Source organism: Ptiloglossa arizonensis, chromosome 14 (genome assembly GCF_051014685.1).
Source record: "Ptiloglossa arizonensis isolate GNS036 chromosome 14, iyPtiAriz1_principal, whole genome shotgun sequence".
NCBI lineage: Eukaryota > Metazoa > Arthropoda > Insecta > Hymenoptera > Colletidae > Ptiloglossa > Ptiloglossa arizonensis.
The window spans coordinates 4586156-4610387 of record NC_135061.1 but is presented as its reverse complement, the minus strand read 5'-3'; the positions used below and the strand labels follow the sequence as shown (position 1 = coordinate 4610387).

The 24232-nt window shown below is 42.9% G+C and overlaps 2 protein-coding genes across 2 annotated transcripts; both read left to right on the top strand.

The window, feature by feature from the left end:
* Nucleotides 1–6558: 6558 nt before the first annotated feature.
* LOC143154393 (uncharacterized) lies at nt 6559–17656 on the top strand. The gene is made up of 6 exons (XM_076326547.1): nt 6559–7927; nt 8641–9194; nt 10465–10600; nt 10857–11035; nt 11123–11266; nt 11356–17656. The coding sequence occupies exons 1-6, from the start codon at nt 7747–7749 to the stop codon at nt 11827–11829; spliced, it is 1668 nt and encodes a 555-aa protein (XP_076182662.1). The 5' UTR covers nt 6559–7746; the 3' UTR covers nt 11830–17656.
* On the top strand, nt 17356–19070 carry LOC143154211 (uncharacterized). Its single transcript, XM_076326128.1, has 3 exons — nt 17356–17370; nt 17583–17780; nt 18750–19070. The coding sequence occupies exons 1-3, from the start codon at nt 17356–17358 to the stop codon at nt 19068–19070; spliced, it is 534 nt and encodes a 177-aa protein (XP_076182243.1).
* Nucleotides 19071–24232: the final 5162 nt, after the last annotated feature.

Genomic DNA, 24232 nt, shown 5'->3' with positions numbered 1-24232 from the left:
CGCGGTACACTTACCCGCGACTTTTATATTTAATCCCCGTTTCATGACCGGTAAAAATGAACTCTACCGGGCGATTAAACAGTGGAAAAAATCATTTTGTCGGATAATTGAAACGTACGACTTTAAATGTGTAATACATTACGCATTCAATGGTAATTCATTTTCAGGATATCGTATTGTTTTCGTTTATGAATTACCATTTCTGTATAACAATTATTGTTATTTTTGTACTCGATGTGTATCATTTCTATTACTTACATTTGAAAAACTTTGCGCGATCAACTACGGACAACTCGTTAAATTCTAACCTTAAAAGGTTACCAATTTTCTTTTCAATCTTCAAACCGATTGCCAAATTTTACTATCGTTTCGACATCATTTGTAATTGTTATTGTTGTATTTGTTACGTTCATTTCTCCCCATGGATTTGAAAAATTCTACACAATCAACCGTGGAAAATTTATCAAATTCTAACCTTAAGCCTCCGACGGGTGCACCTTTTAGGCTAGGGGCACACAAGCGTCGAAACGACGCGCGTTGCAACGGATGCCACAACGTTCGTTGTAGAAGTACGTGTACCGTCGTACATTAAAATTCACGCACTAGGAATGTGCGTCGCTATCAATGTACGGTGCAACGTGCGTTAATTTTTCATCGACGTATTTATGCTGGAACGCACGTTTTACATTGTATACCAATGAATGTAGCAGGTCACACGAGCGTACTGTCAGTCGTCCGTTGCATGGCAATCGTGCCGAACAATGGATATTTGTTATCAATCCATTTCTACTTCTATCCTTTGTTTTTTGTTATTAGCTCGTTATTAGAAATAAAAATGTCAAATAATATTGATACAGAATTACCGATTAGTGAAGTAAAGTTAGAGTCCTAAATGAGAGAAAAATTAGATTCGTAAGTATTATTTTAGTAAATTAAGGGCAACAGTTTAATGGTCTTTATATTCTTTTTTTTATGCACGTTATTATATGCTATCAAACTGCCAGGGTAATCTTTCATCGTCACTCGTGAAATATTGCGTTAAAGCTCTATGAAAATGCTTTCGGTTGCTATTGACACTTACATTTTCAACACTGGTGTAATCTTGCAAACCACAAACGATATCGTGAAAATTAAAATCGTTACACTCGTCAACGAAATTGTCTCGAATGCAACAGCACTTCGCAATGTCAATAGCACAATTAACGTGTACGTTCAATGTTGCGTCTAGGTTTTGATAATCGGTAGTTAAAAGCTCTTTTATCTACTGGTAAGTGAGCGTTGGAATAAGGTCTAAGCAAATTCCTATATAATCCAAATGCTGACGCAAGAAAAGCAACGCTCGTGTGACTAGAGTTGCAACGTTCGTCAAAATCGACGCTCGTATGTCTCCAGTCTTAGAATCGTACGATCCAGCGCTTTGTGTACTTCGTACATGACCCATCGACAACGAGAAAATTTCAATTCGGTTGTTAAACGATTGCAAAACATTTATACAAACGTAGAAAATATATATTACAGAGTATATACGAAACTTCATTGATAACGAGACGAGCTACGTGCAATCTTCCATTTCAACGGTTTTCAAGTAACAGCAACATGTTATTTCTTTCGTATTATATTTTATACATTCCAAACGAGTTTCTTATTTTAGTACGATCGTGCAATTAACGCATACTTTACACCGTCATTGTTTTGATGTCGACGATTGTGAACTAATGGTTTCACAATGATCTTGTTTGGTATTACAGTCTACATCGGAATAATATATTTCTTAATACTTTGGCGTTTACTTTTTTGTGTATTATTGTTCAGATCGTCAAGAAATCTTGTATTCGTGATAAGTTTATTTTTGAAAAGTAAGAAACAGGATACAAAACATGAAATCAATGTGGAAAGAATGTTTAAAAAAATAGATAAATGCACTACCGCGAAGTGAATATTATTCAGTGATAAACACTTAACAAATATTTTTAAATATTTTGGCGCAAAGTAATTTGCACTCGTCGAGAACCACTTCCAAACCAAATTTTAATACAAATTTTACACGACGCGATGGAAACGTGCTCGTTAGAAGAATACATAGGGTCTCGGATAGGTCCCATCGCGATAACATGGTTTTTCCTGCCATAAATTGATCCATGTGTACTCTGTATACGGATGCATTCGTCGGGGTGTTAAAAAGTTGCTAATTATGTTTGACGTTCGAACCAATTATCGTGAGTTCCCATCGCTTTTTTTTATTTTTGACAAGTTATGAATTAAATAGGAATCAAATTTGACGTAATTGATGGGTATCGATACGATAGTAGCATGCCTCGATAAGTTTCAAATACACTACAAAGGTATCAATTTCAAATGTAAATGGCTTGATAGTACCAAAACGCATTTCAGTCCCATCATTGTTATTTACTATGGAAATTTCATCAGATTCTAATTTTGAAAAGTTACTATTGATATGTTTTACATTCATATCGATTGTCAAATCACCCCCTTTGCATCAAAAGTATCTAACTTGTAACTTATTTCTGAAGTTGAACGAAACACTTTTACTTTTTATTTGATTTAAGTTACACCAACGAATTATTGTATTATTTTTGTTACTGCTATATTTTTTATAATTTATATTTTAAATATAAGAAGAAATGTATATTCAGTATTATCTCTCAGGTTGACATAGAGTTACACCTTGGTCCCGAGCGTGTGACAATCTATGGAACAGTACTGTACTTGGTTATTGTGTCAGTGTTTGCAAATTCGTAAATGTTATTTATCGCGATATTGGCAGTATTTTAGACAGAACCGATCCTCATTTTGATCACGCTTCTGCATTCCGATGAGCTGACATTGTTTTGGCGATGTAAATTGAATAACAAGGACACGAGTATATGAGAACGCGCATGTTCAACAGTTCTAACCGTTTTAATTAATAGGGAATAATTAGACGGATCGATCATTTCACTCTTAACCTAATCGTATTCCCTTTCTCATTATCGTGCTTCGATAATAATTGATTGAACAGGTGTGAACATTTTTTAAACCGAAAGAAACATCGACTTAGGTGTAAAACTTTGAATTATTCAAAACTGATGAAAAAGTTTAAAGACGGATTAAACAACATTCCACGATGAACAATATAACGATATCGTCTGATTTATGAGAAAATGATGCGAATTTATGATATTTACTTAAATTAAACGACAACTAAACGATAGGATATTAATACGATCCGGTATGCTATTTGCAAATTAAGTGGATGCGATATTAATAGACATCGTAACGGTATTTCTAAGAACCGGTAATATTATTGTTATCGTTATTATTATTGAGTAGCTTTATTAGGGAGAATATGGTACCATCGATAAGTGGAATGCGGGCAGTATCGAATAATTGTTACTTAATCTCAAGCCTTACCGAGGCTGACTAAAACGTTTGACCCAATACGACTCGCCATTCTATCCAGGACTGATTTTTCTTTCTCCCTACAATACCTACGATTCGAACATTTTGATTACTGTGGCGTTGCTATTTTAATGCACGACACACAAATATAAATAACGAATAAATTCAACGGGTGTTTAACAGTGTGATCTGTACAGCAACTTGTGGTCGTATCGATCAAAATAAAAATATTGGGTTAAAAGTATAAATCATGACCAAAGCGATGTCTGAGGAAAGTTTGATAAAACGTTTCGACAATCAACAAATCATTGACAAATCATGTTAGCAAACGTGTTAATCTCCATCTTAATTTATGCAAATTTGTTCTTTGTTCGGTTTTCCAGATCCTTTGCCTCAATTATTTCGTACTCCTCGATGTTAATTTGAAAGTTATAATTATACATCAATTAAAAACTTGTTACATTTGCTTTATCATGGTATCGTCGTCTTTTTTTTGTATAAGAAAACGTACAGAAAATTAAAACAAATTAACGTGCACAGCTCGCTAAAATTTCTAAAATTGTTACGAAAATTTCAGTGAATGTTTCGACACGAAAATGTTAGAATTTGTTTTGGTATTGTACGAGGATAGTTATCACGAAATTACATAAACGTAAACTGATATTTCTGTTCATTAATCCCTGATAGATTGTTTTTGAAAATATACCGGTATTATTGAACCAATAGCTTTATTCGAACTATCGCGGTATATTTAATCGTATCGTAAAATAATTTGAGTTTCCAACGAGTAATAACGGATGAGAAGTTGTTAAATCCGACCTTTTTTAAAATAAAACTGTTCAAAATCGCCACAATCGTAAACAATTGCATCGAGTATAACGGAGCAAAGTAAAGCCGAAGAAAAACGTATCGATTTGAAGAAAATGACGAAAAATATACTAAAATCGTGGAAATATGAAAAAATATTCCCGGGCGAGAGGGTTGAGAAACATTGATCCGGGTAAAAAAAATTTGTGTACCGTGTGAATTGTATTTGGTGTAACGGAGAGGCCCCGCGGAGCGAGCACGTTCGAATTTTTATCGGTACTATTGAATTTAGGCGTCGCGGCGGTAATAGTCGGAACAACGCGCAAGCAATGGTATTCCCGAGTTATATCTCAGGTGTGAGATTGGAACAGAGGGGGGTGGTGTTGGGTGTGGGTGGTTGGGTCGGTTTGGGGCGGTAGCCGGTAAACGTTCTCTCATCGTCAGCGATAACCACCTCCAGCTGAAAGTTCGAGGGGGTGCAAAGATCCAGGCTAAATTCCCCACTAAACGCTGGTCGTGCAATCGACGGGAGGCTCGGCTCGGCTCGGTGCGAGCAGCCCGAGTGGTCAATTAAGATCACCGGGAAGCGTCGATATGGTCTGCGCGAGCGTTCGAGAACGCGGCGAGCTGGTCGCGTGCATCTGCGCGACTGCATCGCACGCGTGACGAGGAAAAGAGGGGTGACTCGGCGCGGTCGCGCCGAGGGAAGCCGTCAAAATGTCGAGGCTCGTGCATCCAGGTGGCACGTCGAGCCGAAGACACCGACGGGGGAGGAGTCTCTCTCCCTCTATTCCTCGTCGTCTGTAACGATCGCCGGTCATCGATCCGCTATCGCATCAATGCGACGCTCGGTTGCTCAAGAAAACGAGCCACGTCGACGCGCTCTCCGTGGCTCCGAACCTCGCGCTGATTCTCCCCTGAAGTATGTTTAGGATCGACCAGACGTTTGCGCCTTGCGTTTACCGTGCATCAGAATTTCAGATGAAGCGAACACCGTCGATACACACGATCGGTGTTTCGTTGACCGTCGATGGTTACGAAGGTATCGGGTTAGATGCATCGCGAAACGAACGAAACGATTTTCAACCGCTCCTCCGCGATGACGAATCATTCGGGGTTGAACGAGTTCGTAAAAAGAAAAAAAAGAGAAGAATTCAAGAGATTGTTCGATGACCGTGTTCGACGACCGGGTGGAAAGTTGTACGATTGAAAGTTACGCGTACGCGAGTTCGGTAAATAATAATCGTTAAACGGTAGACTGCATCGAAACTGGTATCGAAGAAACAAGCACAATCCTATACCACCGCAGAGCCGAACGATCCATTTAACCGGATCGTCGAAACTGCGTTCTGTTCAAACTTGGGGTAATCGATGGGGCCGCAGTGGAGGGAACGGGAGCAAGAATAACACGGTACATCGATCAGCTTCCGAAACCAGTCCAACGTTCGAGCGTCGCACCAACGGGAAAGCTCCGTTCAATCCAGAGAAAGATTCAGAAGGATCAAGGAGGAAACGACGACGAATCGATAGACGGCGGAAGGGTTTCTTTATTCCGCGCAGAGGGCGAGACGGAGGCAGAACGGTCTCTCGTCTCCTCGTGGCTCGACGTCCTCCTACCGAGGGTGGGGAAGCCTCCCTCGAGCTGAACCCTCCTCCCTCGAGCTCCGACGTCGGATTCGTCGATGACGAAACGCACGTAAATTCGTCGACGTGCACGGTGCTGCCGCCCGCGAAATCAGTGCGACCGGAGTGCACCGCGAGGAAGGAACGCGGGTCTCCCGTGCGCGGCCTGCGGTTCCCGCTTGCGGCACGCGCGCCTCTTCCACGGAAGCCAGATACCGAGAGACGGCCGCGTAAATAGGTCGCTGGATGCGCCGACGAGACGGCGGAGGATCGCGACGGTAAACAGCCCGTACGGAACGAACGATTGTCGGAACATCGTCCGAGTGTTGGTATACAGTGTACAAACGGGAGAAACCGAGTGAATAGCTGGAAAATCGTAAACCGATGATGCACGATCCGTGGAGGGATTACCACCGCTGCTGCGTGGACAATTGCATCGCGAATCGGGGACGATGAATCCGATCCGAACGGAGGCTCGTTCGGTTACGCGTTCGCGTTCGTTGAAGTTAAACGGCCGAGTAAACACCAACGGGGACAGATTAAGAGGGTAATCGGTCGGAGTTTAAAGGACGATCGTCGTATACGATCGTGGTGTCGGAGCAGTGACGATGTCTCGAACGGGAGATCCTCCTGCGGAACGATTGGAAAAATAGAGAGAGGGGCTGGTGGGTGGGGGGTGGTGAGGGGCGGGGGTGGGGGTGGGGGCGGGGGGTGGGCCGAAGGTACAAACCGTGGAGGGAGGGAAAGTACGAACGCGGCGTGAAAAACTGCATTACGAATCGAGGACGATAAGCGTTTCCTCGGCGTGACACGTTCCGAATTTAAATTCATCGGAGTGAACCACCACGGATGATAACGAGCAACGGTGCTATCGAACATTGTTTTGCATCGGGGATTAAGTACACGCGGCCGGACCTTGTCAGTGTGTTTCGGCATGAACGAAGTGACGGTTCTCGAGGATTGAAGTTATCTTCGTCGACGCGTAAGAGGATGGTGTGTCGATCGGCCGGTTAACGAGCTCGAACCTATCGTTCGTTGACGGAACTGGAGGAATTTTCGGGAAAATGAAACGAGAAACCCGATACCGTAACGTATCGGCGGTATCCGAAACGAAACGGAAGTAATTTCGTCGATTCGTTTACCGTGACGGTGAAAGCCGATCGAGACTATCGCGCGGAAAGTTGCCACTCGAATCGATAGCCGGCGGGGGATTCGGATCGACGAAGGAGAGTTTTGTAGGTACGTGCTCGCCGAGCCGATTAGAGGCAGAAAAAAAGAAACAGAGACCGAGAACGCGTCGGAGGAAGAGGAAAAGCTTCGAGCATCGATCTTGTCCCCCGGTGCAGTTACCATGACGCGACTGGTCAGATACGTTGGATTGCATGCAGCGCGGAATCGGCGGCTCGTGTGGCCCTGGAGACGCGATCGGCGGAGCTATAGTTAATATAGCGGCCACCGAGGACAACGATGACGAACGAGAGGACAAGGACGACGTTGTCGGGAACGACGACGGAAATGAAAACCCAGCAGCCTCTTCCCGACGGAAGACGCGACACTCGGGATACCGATCGAACGCGTCCCGATGCATCCTCCTCTTACGTGGTCTTCCCACGCGTTCGTTCGATTCGGTCGCGCGTACGATAAAACGCCGGGGGTGGGGCGGGGAAGGAGAACGTCGAGAGTAAATAAGGATCGAAAAGGAAACGAAGAAGGGGCCAATTTCGCGATTCTTCCAATCACAAAAGACACTAGCCTCGAGCGAGACTCGAGCAAAGAGTTTATCCGTGTTTGTATCCGCGACTCGCGCGGTGATATTTGCGCGAGCGAGCGAGTAAGCGAGCGTGGCTGATAAGCAGAAGAGACCTAGCGACCGAGTCGTTCTTCGCGGCGCGATAAGGACCGTCTTTTGTCGCAAAGATGGACTGTTGCAACTACGTCGAGGCTTACGCGGGAGGGGGTCACTTTTATCAGCAGCAACACTACTTCTGCTACGATAACACGAACGCTGTCTACGGCGGCTACCAGCCGCCTCCGATCTCCGCCGCGATCGAGACTGGCGCGCGCTATAACGGAGCGATGCCGCCTGCGTACCCCACAGGTAGACGTCCGACAGGTTTCAGGATCCTCGAGTAGATTTTCGATCAGTTGGACAGACCGATGCCCCCGGATGTTGTTCCCTTGACTTAGATGTCTCGCGTTGCCGACCAATCGAAGCCAGATCTACCGCGCCTGCGTACCGACCGAACCGAGACCCATCGTTTTCGACCTTGCACGATACTTGCAATTTTCACGGGATACCTGTACAACTCGCGACGCGAACGCGATCGATCCATCGATCGAACGTTACGTTGAAGAATTGTCGTAGAATTTCACCGTTTCTTACCATTATTTATTTATCGACCCGGGAATCTTAATTATAAAATCTTCCTTAAGTGTTCTCGCGTTCGTGAGTAACGTGAACTTTGCCAACGCGCGAGAAACTACCACCGACTTGCGAACTTTGCGAAAATATTATTGGTTCGTCGAATTCGAGCCAAGATCGGAGAAGGTTGCTAATCACCGCTCTAAACGGAAGCGTTCGTTCGGTAACTTCGTGAAAAGGAAATTATTGCTCGTTTAGCCAACGAATGCAACACTCTGGAAAAATGTGCAGAGAGTATCGCGCGAACCACCTCTGGTGCAATTCTATTTCAGGGCCATTCCGTACTCCTTATCTAATTGTTCATACAATGGAATCGTTTTTAGCTAGCGTAGTAGAGGAAGGTTGAACGGTTTTGTAGGCGCTACATGAACGATATGCCTGGTTCGTAGATTACGTGTACAATCCGAAGGAGGCGAGGCTGCGGAAGGCGATGCGCGAACAGAGTCGCGAGCTGTCGAGACGGTCGATTCTTCAGAGCGCGATCGCACGGGCAGGTGTGATCGCCGGCCCGGTCGCGTCCGCCGGTTTCTTGGATCACCAACACCGTTTCGGCTGCGTTTCCGCAGCCGGATTACCGATCAACACGGTCGTGGAGTCGGAGCGAGTCGCGGAACCGTGGTTCCAGTCGGCGCCGCGACCGAAACCGATTCACTCGCCGCGTATGGCCGATTGGTACGGCAACGTTGGCGATCCGATCGAGAGACTGCAAGTTATGGGCACGATGCATCAACGTGGCCTGGACAAGTGCAAGGACGTGAACAGAAATCAGCCCGCGGCCGGTGTGGCCACTGCGGCGGCCGCGGAATGCGGTGCTGCGTTCTCCAGCGGCGGATATCCGGCCGTTGACTTCAGCGACGTCAATCGGGAAAGAGAGTTACGCCGACAGGAAAATATCGCGGAGTACCCCGAATTCACCGAAGGCCAGAAATGGCATCCTTATCAAGTAAGTTCTCCTTTTTAACGTACACGGTACGCGATACGGTACTTCCCGGTTACGAGCGCGATATCGGCACCGCCGGGTTGCTCGAAAGCGGGGTGGCTAGTGATTTTTGGCCCCGATCGTTGCCGATAACGCTCGCTACCGCGTATAAAAAGTATTCGTTATATTTAAATGGAAAGTTCATAACTTTTAGCAAGGTTTGTACGGAAATCTGTAGATTACCCTTGCATATTTTTGATTTGTATAAACTGCTACGTGTATTCCCGGTTACAAGCGCGAAATCGGCACCGCAGAGTTGCTCGAAAGCGGGGTAGCTAGCGATGTTCGTCCTCGATCGATGCCAATAACGCCGCGTATGAAAAATATTCGTTATTTTTTAATGGAATGTTCATAACTTTTAGCAAGGTCTGTACGGAAATCTGTAGATCACCCTGCATATTTTTAATTTGTATAAACTGCTACGGTACTTCCCGGTTACAAGCGCAAAATCGAAAGCGGGGGTGGCTAGCCAGGTTGCTCGAAAGCGGGGTGGCTAGCGATGTTTGTCCCCGATCGATGCCAATACCGCCGCGTATGAAAAATATTCGTTATTTTTGAATGGAAAGTTAACAACTTTTAGCAAGGTTTGTACGGAAATCTGTAGAACACCCTGCATATTTGTGATTTGTATAAAGTGCTACGCGCATTTGAAGTTATGAATACGAACGATGTACAATGGATATGCAAAGTACCGAGAAAGTATATTTATTCTACCAATGTTTTTCTTCGAATTGTTTCAATGACGCAACGTGATTCGAACGTTACATTTTTAGAGTGCGTTAATTATTTTCCAAATTACTTCACGCGACTAGATAACGTGTTCATTTGGAAAAATGCTTCGAACAACATTGTCTCAAGAGTGCCTGGAAATAATATAAACGATACTCGAGTACTTTGGTAGCAAGGTACTCGATAGGAAGTACCGAAAGGTACCAAAATCGGTGTCAAGTTTCATTGTAACCCAATGTCTCACAAAATGAAGACTCACTGTTTCGGATACAAAGATAGTTTTGCAAAGTATCGAATATGTCGTTAAAATGTCAAATGGGGTATCGATTTGATACTGTTCGATAGTATATGATCATTTTTGGGCTGGTATCGATAGTATCGTTTCGGTATCGTTCCAATTTGTAATCCAAGATATCTTTCTTTTTCGTTCTGTCGTTACACATTGTGCTCACTTTTGACGAAACACCGAGCGCGAGCTCTTATTGTTCTTAATTACCGATTACAGAACGGTGCGAGTTCTCATCAGCATCCCAGGACGACTCATCCTGCGCAGATGGGCGGTATTCTTCATCCAAACGTTCAGAGTCCGAGTTCGCACGGACATGGACCATGGGGCCAATTTTGTCACGGCGTATTGCCGCGTAAGTGTCTCATAACTTAAGAACCGAGGTACGGTGGAGCGTTGTAACCGTAGAAAACATTGTTAGAGGCTTCCGGGTGTCCGATTAACCGAAGGGGCACCGTCGACACTGGAGAGCCTTTAACAATATCAACCGCAAAAACCCGAACCGCGAAGGCTTCGGGTATATCGAATTTATTACAGTTTCTCGCAACAGGATCGAACGCAAACGTCGATATCTCGATTGATTTCGAAAACGCTTGATCACGATTTTACAGATATGCCGGCTATGCCACGAAATATCGGGGTTCGCGGACCACGGCACACCGTTCTGTTACGGGATCGTTTACCCGGTAGACATTGCGGATTTCCGGAAGAAACGGCACGATTAGCGTACGCCCCGAACAAACTCGACGTAGAGAACGTACGTGCATCGTATACGTCACCCGAGCACCAGGTCTCCCATTGTTTCACTTTACGCGAAAAGATAACAACGTAACATAAATATCGATATTTTACAAAAAAACCTCGCGATCGACTTCAGATGCCAAGACTGCTCGAATCATCGGTCGACTCGGTGATGGATTCCGCGTCCTCGTTGAGGACACGTCGCGAGGACGAAGGACCTAGGTGGGAACCGAGCTCCATGAACAATGGAATCTCTATGGACAACATGGAACCGACAACGGTAACGTTCTCGTTCGCTGGGCCGCCTCGAGTCACCGGTGAGACGTCACGTGTGTTGCCAACGATTAAAAATGTCCGTTTCCATTTTAGCAGCAGGAGTCCAGTGTACCGCGTGAGAAGGAGCGCGAACCTCGTCGGTCCGCGGACAGGTTCGAGCCGAAGAAGAAAGCCGTCAGCAAGCAACCGTTACCCGGTTTCCATCAGGCGTTCGGTTCGACGGAAATCGGCAGGTTCTCCAGATCGGAGTTCTTCGTGAACATGGTGGGCGAGAGCGGCGGCGCAACCGTGGAAGTGGCCGATACGGAAAGCACCAACGTAAGTACAGATCGAATGTCGGAAGTGAACGGAGCCGCAGTCACAGCTGCGACGCACGACACGGCTGCGGTGACCGCAACCGCAACGACGACCGTGAGGACCTTCGACGCCGACGAGAACGAGGATGCTGGATTCGACGACTCGAGCAACGAGCTCGTCGCTCCAACGTCTATTGGCATGTACTGTGGACAGCCGACCACCCCTCGTTGGCACAGTCCTCACGTAGGCGCTATAGGTAGCGAAATTTAAGCGGATCTTTAATCCTTTCGTGGGCTAGTGTTTCCCGATTACAACTACTAGTCATTTTCAGGATTTAGAGGTACATTGTCGCGTCACGGCGCGCGATTCTCATTCGTCGCGAGACCAACGACACGGTTAACGATAGTATTCCATGTTCGAGTCACTAGTCGCGATTGCGTTACGATCCGACTAAACGAGACTCGTTCCCAACATCGTCGAACGGTCGCGAGGGTCTCGATTGTTCGAATTCACGATCTACCATGCGTTACATCCGTTCTTCGGTTCACAGTCGCGAAGACGTTCGCGACGAGAATTTCACTATCGTTCGATACGTTGCTCGATCTTGCCAAACACGATTCCTGAGAATGATGATACGCGAGATCTCGATGGATCGACTTCCTTTCGCGAAACACATAGTCTATGAAATAACTGTATCTAAATAAACTGTTGCGTCCAAACGAGTGAAGCGTCTCGAGGCTACTGCGGTAGAAAACGTGGGGTAGCATAAGCGACGGAAGCACAGGACTGTACCCGAGTTCTCCGATGTATATTTACAAATCAAGTACTAGACATTCGACTACTTTATCGCGAAATCGAACACCCGCGTATATTATGACAGGTGAATCATTTTATATATATATAGGACTACTTTTTATGCCGTTTTCAATTTCAAATGATTTCTAGGGAGCCGAGAGACGCGATGCGCCATTGTTACCGATTACGTACGTATGATTGAATTACGTGTGAATTTACGACTCCCGTGGGACTTTTTTTACGTGTTCGCAAAACGCTGCGTTTGTTTATAGCGGTACTAGAGAGCCCGCGAAAGGGATTAGCGATTCGTCGCGGACGCGAAACGCGTCTACCTTTCTGTAGGATTTCAATTGTTTCCTTCGACGTCGAACGAGTCAATGATGATCTGTACAGGAAGAAAACGCTATCGGGATTCGCGTTTGCTACTTCAAAGACCAAATTTTTTTAGTAATCCTAGTTCACGATGTATTTTATCGCGATAAAATCGAGGTACCAGAGCGATGTTGTAATATTCAGTTCTTGAGCGTTGATAAATTTCTCCGACCTGTGAAATAACGACCCGACGGACTTCGAACGATCCGGTGATTGAAAACGGCGTACGAAATGTCCGGAAAACCACGTATGCTCGTCGAGATTGTGCCTTCCGGACGACCGTGGAAATATCGAAGTTCTTCAAAATTCCCGCTCGATTGTAACAGAAATCAAAGCAGCACGATATTCGCGCATCTCGTACGCCAACAGCCAGCCCGAGCAACAAGATGCTCGACGAAAGTACTTTATACGATTCTAGGAAATTTCCGTGGATAATCGACGGTTTTAACGAGAAACGAAAAAGTAGTCTTAACCAATGGGCACGATTCTAGAACTCTAGAATTCTGGGACTTTGAGACTCCAGGACGATAGAATTTTCGGAATTCCAGGACTCCGGGGCATTGACACTCTGGAACTCCACCATTTCCAAAAAGTTTGGATTTCCATGACGATTGAACTGTACAACTCTAGAAGTCTGTTTTACGTCTCTAGGACTCTAGATATCTAAAATTCCAAAAGTTTGGGATTCCAGAAACGTGAAGCTCCGAAACTGTAGGATTCCAGAACTCTAGAATTGTGGGATTTTGAGACTCCAGGACGGTAGAATTTTCGGAATTCCAGGACTCCGAGACTCTGAGACCTCGAGGCACTGGCACTCTGGAACTCCACCATTTCCAAAAAATTTGGATTTCCATGACGATTGAACTGTACAATTCTAGAAGTCTGTTTTACGTCTCTAGGACTCTAGATATCTAAAACTCCAAAAGTCTGGGATTCCAGAAACGCGAGGCTCCGAAACTATAAGATTCTAGAACTCTAGGACTGTAGGATTCTAGAATTACGATTGAAGCTCAAAAATTAGAGAACTCCAGAAACCTAGATGCGCAAAATTGTTGAACTATAGGGCTCTAAAATTGTGAGATTCCGAAATTCTAGAACTCTAAAACTAATTATTTTTTAACGTGAAATGTGAACTGATCGTTTCAATGTCGAAAGCATTCTTCACGATATAAAATACTTGCGGATTGCTCGGGCCTGGCCAGAAGGATAATCAAAATGTGTCGATGAACGGATTCAATCGGCGCCTTCCATCAAGTTGTTAGATATCGCCTACGATACACGAAATTGGTGTACCGGCGATAGATTATATGAATATATTAAATATATATTTAAAAAAGTATATATATATATATATATATTGTACAATATATATTGTACTTAGATAATGGAGGAACGAAAACGCGCGACGAAAGAGTACATAAGTTATTTAGTAGAATTTTAGGCGACACGTATTGCCGCGCGGAGAAACGTATAAATAAAAGTGAACATAAACATTGCGAACGCTGGAAGTCGAGAAACCGATGAGTACGAACCTTTCTGTTTTTGGAAAATGTGTTTATCGAAGACAATGCACGGTACTTCGCATTCAGAACTCGTTTACCTTCCAAGAACTGTGAACAAATTCTAACGTATCGTATATTAACGTATAAGTTAAGCGAACAGATTCTTACGAGAAATTTTTCAAGTTAAGACCGTAGAATCTAAGATTAGTGATCTGAATTTTTTATATGTCCATTTTAACACTTACTATCGGATTTACAGTAACTTTGGGACCTTTTGAAATTATACATAGAAAGCTTCGAGTCGCTGCATTGCCGGATACGCGATATCGCTAGGTATACCGCAGAGAATACAAGCACATAATCAAGTTCGCAGCTGTTCTCAATTAAAGCGCTGAGAGATATCAGTTGTAGTTCAACGAGTTTAAGGAAGCGTCTCTTACCAGGAGTTTAATCAATTTTGCGAGTCGACGATAATTTCGGGTTCCGTCTATTAAAATCTTCCATTCGATTTGTTCCTCGCGATTGCGTTCAATTTTCATCGGTCGATATCGAGTACTCGAAACGTCTCTAAACACTACCCCAGCCCCTTCGGATGAAAACTTTCAACGCGTCGAGACTCTCGAGCGCTCTGTACTCTTGTATACAATTTAAACGTCTGGCACATTAAAAGAAACACCGTTAACCGATAAGTTGTAAACGAACAGTGTCGACGAACTGTTAATTATCGTAACCACTGTAACAAGAAATACGAACCCGTTCCTTAAACATTTCCGCCGTAACTTTTAATCGAGTTCTGAATCCCGGTGCCGGCGTCCGTGACTCGCGTTGATCGATCTATCGGTACATCGACTTGACGTAATTCATGCCGGCTACCCTGTACCTATGGTGGGACCAAATCAAAAGAAATGCTTTTATTTCACGTTCACCGTCGCGCTTACGTCCTACGTATTGTCGCGTATAAGAACCTACCCTCGTTCTGTTCGCTCAATTGCTCGGAATCAGAGGCGTGGATTCATGTTGAAACGTGAAATATTCTGTAACACGTTTATCGCAGATTATCATTGCCAAGAAACTAAACGGCTCACGAAAGTATTCGAACGCCCTCTGACCAAACGTTCGATCTACGAGAACATTGAAGTTACCTTACGTTTTTCGAAGTATTTTCATTTCGGGCAAGTTGAGTCGTGATTTTCGAAACACTTGTACCTAGAACGAGTCACGTTCATTTTCCAAATACTTTTAGAACGTACTTACTCTGTAACGTACGACTGTCACGGTTACATTTACACGTTAATTTCGAAGATCGTCCAACACTGTCGACAAACATCGATTGTAACAACACTGCAGAAATAATCGAACGAAAATATAATGAGAAAATGTTTAGTAAATAATTGAGTTTTAATGTTTCGTTGGTCCACTGTACCGATTTTTCGAAAATCCTGATAGAATTTCATTATCTTTCTTTCGCCATTGAACCGATCGGACGCGTTCGAACACTTTCGTGAATCGTTGCACGGTTTTTGCATTTAACGAAGATTCTTGTGGAAATAAAATCAAACGTCTTTGTCGGATGTTCGCAACAGTGAGAAAATTGAACGAATATTAGCTTCTAACGAACACGTTGCGGAACACGTTAATCGTGGAAACGAACGAAAGGAAACTCGTAATGAACAATTTCGCTCTTCGGCACGAAGAGGTACGACTGTTCGTAATTCGAGAAGGAACAAAATACGTTAAAGTTTATAATTAATATCGACCGTAGGAACACTTTCGACGGCAACGTTCGTTCCCTTTTTTGTTTTGAGCGAACGTCGTCTGGGATAAAATGATGTAAATGCTGTGATTTGTTTTAAACTTAAACGATATAGTTATAGAGGAACACGGCGTTGGAACGCCGATAATCGTCGCGACGTCGGTGACGACGAGTTGTGATAGAAAGGCTGCGTAAACAGTTTAACGAGTAATCGTTCGTCTGGAACGATCGACCACCCGTTGTTTTAATTTTTGCGCCGAGAACGTTAACGCAAATTACAATACTTCGTCGCGGTTCGTCGTGTCCGAGCTGTTCGCTTTTAAATAAAACAGATACAGGTATGATCGAAGAAAAGTACCGTGTAGTACACAGTTTCGCGACTGATCTCTCATTCTACCGAAAAAACGGATCCGATTTGGTCGAAGACCAAGGTGTAACCTTAACGACGCAAAAATTAACACGACTGAACGAACATTTAATCGTTAAAATGCACGAAAGCGTTCTCTCGATTGTATCATGCCGTATCCTATGACGAAATTTTACTGATGCGTTGATTACTTGAAATTTTAATAAGTTTGTTACTTTAACGATCTGTCTCGTCGGTAACGCAGACTGTAATATAGAACAGGACGTTTTACGATTAAGGGGAATAATGTAACCTGCGTTCCATTATTGACGACGATATTAACGAGCGATGGCGATCGCGTGGATATCAGAAGCAACAAATGTGAAAATAAAACGATCGCGAACAATTGCAACAGCGAAACTTCAACGTATATAACACGTAACAACTTTCTGTCTAATTATTAGTAACTTATTAACACTAATCGCTAGGTGACGTGCTAAGGAACCGAAGAAGTGTATAGAAAGGATAACGATTACGATACGAAGGAGAGAAAAGGAAATGAAAAAAGAAGAAAAAAAAAAAAAAAGAAACTCTACATCTCTTAGTCCTACAAGTGCCAAGTTGATGTAAAAGTCCTTATAAAGGCTCGTGTTATTGTATCAAATTCCAACGCAGAAAACGAAAGAGGTATATTTCGCGTGAGCTCGACCGTAGTATCAGTTCCGAATTGTGGATGGAGAAAATGGAACCGATAGCGTCGAAACAGACAATGCAACCTAACGATCAAACCATGTATTCATTCGTATGGCGTGTACATTGAAGTAATACCGGTATCATTGAGCTTAATAAATTCACTTTCGAATTCAAACACTCGTCGCTGGTTTGGAGTGGTCCTTTGACGAAATTGAACGTAAAGGAACACGTGTCCGTGCGAGGATCACGATTGAATCCCATCCGAGTGAAAGGAGCGCGAGCGGCATAAACAAGAAATAAACGGATATCTATGCGACAGTGAAAGGAAGAAGAAAATGGTCGAGAATACAGTAATTTCCGGTGTCGAGTGACTGTGTCTTTTTTTTTTCTTTCTTTTAGATCGAATAATGGAATAGTCTAACGCGACCGAATGATCGCTTCGAGCCTCGAATCGAGATACAAATTGCCTACCTGCCCCGCTTTCAAGCGAAGCGGTAGTCTCGTTGTTGTCGCTTGAAAGCGGAAATTACTGTACTGTAAATGACTGTCTTATTTTCTTCAGCTACACCCGACGAAGACCTACCTCTCCGCTCCCATCATCCTTCCCTTCTCGCCGAGATCCTGCGGACTCCTTGGAGCTTCGGCTGCTATTCACAGAATCACGGAAAGTGGAGAGATCCTGTCGCGAATCATTCCCGACGATTGCTGTTGGTTCGCTCAATCGAGATGCGGAGTATCGAGAATTTCGGACAACCTTGTGGTGAGAAACGAAGAAATTGCACACTCTTTCGTTTAACCTCGCGCCGCCATTTTGACTCTAGCCGCGGCAAAGCTTCTTCCTTCTCTTACGAGAGAAAGTGGAATTTCGTTAATTAGCGACACATTGCTGTCGAGTTATTATTATCGGTCAGTGTTTATCAATATTTTTGTACTTTAAATATTCAAATAATGGCACAGCGATAAATCAATGACAGCAATACAGATTGTCGATCAAATGTTCGATTTTGAATGGAAATCAAGACTTTTTTGAAATAATGGACAGTTTGAACCCTTTGTAAACTCGCTGGATTTTTCAAGGAACAGCCTATTTTTTTTCTAAATCCGAGTCTTCGAGTTATGCGAATTTCTAGATACGCGATTGTGCTCCCCACTCGTGACTTTGTACATATTTTGTACGTACGTACGAATGTACATATTAAATGCAATTTTCTTTCCTTAAATTCCACCTTTCGTAAAGAAGTATACACGGGCTTGTTTAACTGTCATTAACGTTTGTAATTTGGATTGTATACCAAAGGTACATATATCGTGTTTATACGGCTTGACTTATGCGGAAGGCTTAGCATCTTAAAAATCTGAAAACTCGAAACTTTGCATAAATAAAACCGAGTTCATAGAACATCAAGGAACTTGTGAAAAATTCGTCGTAAGGAATTTACAGATTGAATAATTTGTACAATATATATATATATATATATATATATATACAATATATTGTACGATATACTTTTAACTTATTTACACTTTTAGAGCAATCATTATTTTTAAATTCAAAATATTTATCGCCTCTCTATATAGTCAGCACAGAGGAGATTTACAATCCGAGGTATGACTCGTTAAGAAAGTTTGTTTTTTCATTTCTGGTTCGCTTCTTTTAAAAATATTTAACAATCTCGAGCCAATGAAACAGAAGATACACTAACGGTGTTTCATGTATGAAAATCTATAGAATTGCTCTGCATTTTTGGACTGCGCTCATCACGCGAGGGACAAAGAATGGTTCTGTCAGAACAACGGGATGGTTCATCCGTCGGGGATGCAAGCTGTACTTCGTCAAAGAGAAAATTACGAATTTGCGAACGAGCGGAACGACGGAAGCTACATAGTAATAGGCACTGCCAGCAACGGAAGCGTGAATAATCTCGGCGGTGTCGCAGACGATGAATTCGATAACAAAACTAGTAGAAAGCAAATGACCCCGAAGATAGAAGATGGCGGTTCGTTGAAACATTCTAATGTCAATACTACGAGAAAGGACGGGAACGTTTGATGCAACGAATTCGAACGATTGATCATCATTGCACGATGTCGATCATCTGTCTTGTACCAAGAACGGTGAGCTCGTAGAATGTTAATTTTCGTGGCTGCGAAGAGGGAATTGCTCAAGCCTTAACTAAATAACAGATTTTAAGAATATTACAAATATGCAAAGGCAGTGAACGTATTATTAGAAAATTTGTGTTCGCTTCTTAAGCGTCAATTTACTCTATTCCTTTAGGATGGTATATAATTTTAGTTGTTCCACGTTATTATAGTTGTTCCATTGCCAACAAACGTTTAATATATTGATCGGTTCTAAATAGAAAAAACAACACGTTCCCTTGTACATGATTCTATTTGAGTTTAATTTGAAATATATACGGTTTGTAAACCGATGTCCGAGTATAATTTTACAGTAAGTGATAATTTCTCAAGGTGTACAAAGCAAATGCAGACGGGACGGTGGTAAAGTATACGTTTATATATCATTACTTAGCTTTGTATTTTATAGGAATGAACTGTACATCTGTTACACCGTGATAACAAAAACTGATCAATTTCTATCAATCGGTATCAATCAAGACGAATATACAATTACTGAATATACAATTACTGAATACACAGTTACTGAATACACAGTTACCGAATATACGGTAACTTAATGTGTGAGAAACCCTCGTGCGATTGAACGTTCTTGTTTACCGAAACGCAAAACTCTCCGTGACCTGAGAACAAGTTCAAATCGTCTCGACTGCTTCCTAATCGTTATCCAAAAACACCATAAGACTTTTCGGTAGGTATGGATAATTTTCGCACACCAATACCTCGTTAAGTGTTTAATTCGTTCCTGAAATGCTTCCCGCGTGTTAAGCGGGGATCCTGTACACTCGAGGACTTTGTTTATCGGATAAGAGAGAGTACTCGAAAACACGATAAGACAAATTGTTGCGAAGGGCTGGCGGAGCATTTTTGTGGACCTACGGCCAGTAAAGCAAATTAATCGCTTCCGTGTTTCTAAGAAGAATCCACCGGTAGAATGCAACTTGTAAATAAAGGAATAAAGGAACAAAGGCCTGCACGGGCGGTGATGCTTTATCAAAGCGATTGTAATCGTGGATGTTTATTGTGGATGAACCAACAGAAGGCGGCATTCTTCAAACGCGATAAACGAATGTCGTGGACCTCCCAATCCGTCAGGTGAGCTACCTAACCGGCAGGTAGTGACGGATGGGGATATCCATATCATAAACGACTTACGCGGCGGTGAACGTTGCATAGAACTTTCGAGGTAAAGGTTTTTTTTTATTGCCCCTGCCACCGTTGATGCATCCGAGACGCAGAATCGCAACCGTTGGGAGCAGCGTATCGATGGTGGCTGTACCTTCCCTTAATTAGACGGGGCCAATAAATTCATAAAAGCTATACACCGAATAGAAATTAGTAACGTGTGTTGAAAATTGCGTATGTTTGTCGATAAGCTGTCGACCTCTCTGAAGAAAATTTGATTTATTATTTAACTCGGCGTTACGAACCTGCGTGCAAGAGATTCCTCTCGGGAGACAAAAGAACAATGATTCTGAAAGGATAAAGAATATTACAAACGAAAACTAGTCAATGGAACACGATTGTGTAAAAGGAAGGAAAGAAGAGGCACTGATTAACGATGATCGAAAGGTACCAGATGTGGTGGATGTTGACAGGGACAGTTGTAAAAATATGATAGTATACGCAATTAATAACGTGATAGTCGATTTTACAAGCACCTGGTGCTTCTTGCTTCAACGACAACAATAAGGTAACACGCTTTTATTTTTCAATTTTAACGATACGACTATCTTGTTAGTTTTCTCAAGGTTCTTTACTTGGATTTTTTAGTTCGTAATATTCGAAAGCTGCTTTGAATGTTTTTGTCTCGAATCAATATTTGAACAAAATGAATTTGGGAGATGGAAAGGAATTCTTTCACTTTAAATCACGATATCTCTTGGCACATCGAAAACTTTGTTCATTTATAATATTACAAGACCGAAACAATGGGTTGAATAATAGATCGAATTCTTTTCGTGGAAATTAACATCTCTGAATCTTAGTGCTAACAAACGTACCCAATTTTCGATATTTAACCGAACAAAGAGAGAAACAAAGAAGACTTTTATACATGGGAATTAGTAACATTTAACCGCGTCGCGTAGAAAATTACACGAATCCTTGAAAATCGTTCGTTGAAAAATATTTTTGATCGACACCTTTTAGCAACGTTCTTTAATTGTTCGTTAATTTTGGAATATACGAAGAAACCATCGAAAATAATTCTATTGGGTTGTTCGTAAAGTGATTTCGTTTTCCAAAATGGAGAATATATAATTTAGTAAAATGTTTGTACGCTCTAAAAAAATTGTGTTTTATTTTCACCAAAAAAAAAACCAAATAACTTTTCGAACAACCCAATAGAAACAATGATTCGGTGAGTAGACATTTTCTTTCCTAAAAAAGAAAACAATGATTGGAAATTATGTTTGGAATTATGAATAATGTTTTCTCCATTTTATCCGTGAGACGTATTCAACGAAAGTGTATTGCATTTATATTCAAAGTAGTTTTACCTCGAATAATCGTTTACAATATTTTACGAGGAAAATTCCTCTCGTCCGCGTACTGTACAATCTTGCAACAAACATCGCACTCACTGTTTGCATCTTTTTGTAGATTCTAAAGATTTGTTTTTTCAGTACGTCGTACTTTCTACGTAAAAATTCGACCGAATATTGAATTCCAAATAGAAACGTGTTTGTCTTTATCGTCCCCGAACCTCACAGTTAACAATTATATCTCGTTCCTCGAAAATTTGCTTGGATGTTTATCGGATAAAAATGGCACCTTCGATTTTTATACATTCAAATTCAAAGCGTCCAAAATTATATCCATCTACATTGGTACCGTCACAATGGAGTGAAGAATAAGTAAAAAGTACAAGCCTTGAAACTCATTCTTCAATATTTCAAACCTCACGATTCTTCACTGAGTTTCTAGCAACCACCAAGATGAAGTAGTAGTTACTCCACGAACCAGTGGTAAAACATAGACTAAATAGCTGATTTGCAAATTATGAGCAGACACAATGCTCTATCGTACGAAAGAGAGGAACGTGTGTACGAGTTTTGTTCGTAACGGTGAGAAGATTGTTAAAAGATGATTAAAGTACCGATTGGTACCTTTTTCAACGAGTTTCGCGCGGTCTGCGTTACCGACGGGCACTCATCGTCGTAATTTTGCTCGATGACGACAAGATTCGCGAATCTCCGTCCCACGAATAGCGAAACGCTCGCGCGCCGGTGTGTACGCTTTCCTCCCCCACCGGATCGCTTCGAAATTCGAGAAACGGTTTTTGTAAACGAAAAGTTCGCTAATAACCGAGATGCACGGGCAACCGTTGAACAAATTATGGATCGCCATCGACACGGTACGCCTTCGTTCAACAGAAATAACTCCGTTACGTCTCCTCCGCGACTTTGCGGCACCGATATCGCGACTTTTCCCTCCACGAAATTACTAGCACAAATATCAGTCAGGGCTGAATGGTTACTTTACCGGCCAAAACCGCGCGCGATGGCAAACAAGAAACGGTCCTGCTCAAATATCTACTCGCGATACATCGGCCAGCCGGACGTAACTTGCTGTTGATTTTTGTCATTTGACTCGAAACGGTCAGTCAGTCCGTCCATCGAACAGTTAACTGTTTCGCCCGCAGCTGTGGATCTCCGGTGTCCAGAACCGTTTCACCTTAAAGGAGCAGAGTAACCGCATCGTGGCTTCGGGAGGAGCAGTTGCGTTTCCAAAAGGAAGTGCAACCAAGAATCGGCGATACGCGAACCCTTGTATCGCGATGGTCCTTCGACGAATGGAATCTTTCACGATGGTCTTTGCATCGATTTAACGATCACCCGTGGAACGATGAAACGTTAACGATTTTATAGACGAATGTACAAAAATAGTCAGAAACGTCAGATGCTCAAATGATTACTCGCGATTGCGTTACTCGCGACGATTGGAGTAATCGGTTGTTAGACAATTCGAAAGAGAAGGAGATAGAGTAGATTTAGGATACCGGGGGATTCAGGACAAATGCTGGATGTAGCTTTACGTAGACTTTTGAGTAGATGATTCATTTTTTGAGTCATTTTGAGCAGGGTACGATCTTGGACTATTTGGAATAGGGAAAGAAAGATCAAGAGCGTGTAATATACAGATATCACTGTACTGGACTCGATGGAGACTCTCGAGGAGGTAATTCGGTAATTGTTTCGAGCAAGTGTATCGTTATCGAACGATGACGAGTAGATGATTAATTTTTTGAGTCATCTTGAGCAGTGTTCGATCTTGGACAATTTAAAATAGAAAAAGAAAGTACAAAAGCGTGTAATATACCGATACCACGGTATCGAACTCGATGGAGACTCTCGAGGAGGTAACTCGGTAATTATTTCGAGCAAGTGTATCGTCATCGAACGATGACGAGTAAATGATTAATTTTTTGAGTCATCTTGAGCAGTGTTCGATCCTGGACAATTTGAAATAGGAAAAGACAGATCAAGAGCGTGTAAGATATCGATACCACGGTATCAAACTCGATGGAGATCCTCGAGGAGGTAACTCGGTAATTGTTTCGAGCAAGTGTATCGTCATCGATGATCGAATCATCGTTGGTCACGGTATAGGTATCGCGTTGTCTCGCTACCGGTGCCCCGTTCGCGCTCCGTTCGCAAAAGAACGTTCATCGTTGGGTACGAAGATCGTAGATCGATTCGAGAGATGAATTCTTGCGGCGAGAATTCGGTAACCGTCAGACGTAACACAGAAGTGAAATTGATCTTTTCTTACGGACGATCGTGTAATTACCAGCCGTCAGGTTGCGTCCTCGAGTTCCTCGCGCGGGTACGAACTTCCAGTGGCACACATCGTTCGGCGACACTGTCGTGGAAACTCGAAGGTGAAGAAGATTCATCGATCGAGCCGTGCGTTTCACCACTGCGTGCCCTGTGCTCCCTCGGTGACGGTTCCGGTCACGATTTCTCTTCCGTGCGAGCTGCGATCTTCCTGTTGCTCGTTGCACTTGTGTACCGTGAAGAGAGAACCCCCCTCCCCTCAAAAAAAAAGAAAAAAAAAAGGAAAAAA

Excerpts from the sequence above, each read along its gene's own strand:
- LOC143154393 (XM_076326547.1), top strand. The coding sequence starts at position 7,747 with ATGGACTGTTGCAACTACGTCGAGGCTTACGCGGGAGGGGGTCACTTT. Across the intron at positions 7,928-8,640 it reads GCCGCCTGCGTACCCCACAG|ATTACGTGTACAATCCGAAG; the intron begins GTAGACGTCCGA and ends CCTGGTTCGTAG. Across the intron at positions 11,267-11,355 it reads ACAACATGGAACCGACAACG|CAGCAGGAGTCCAGTGTACC; the intron begins GTAACGTTCTCG and ends TTTCCATTTTAG.
- LOC143154211 (XM_076326128.1), top strand. Across the intron at positions 17,781-18,749 it reads GAATTTCGGACAACCTTGTG|AATTGCTCTGCATTTTTGGA; the intron begins GTGAGAAACGAA and ends GAAAATCTATAG.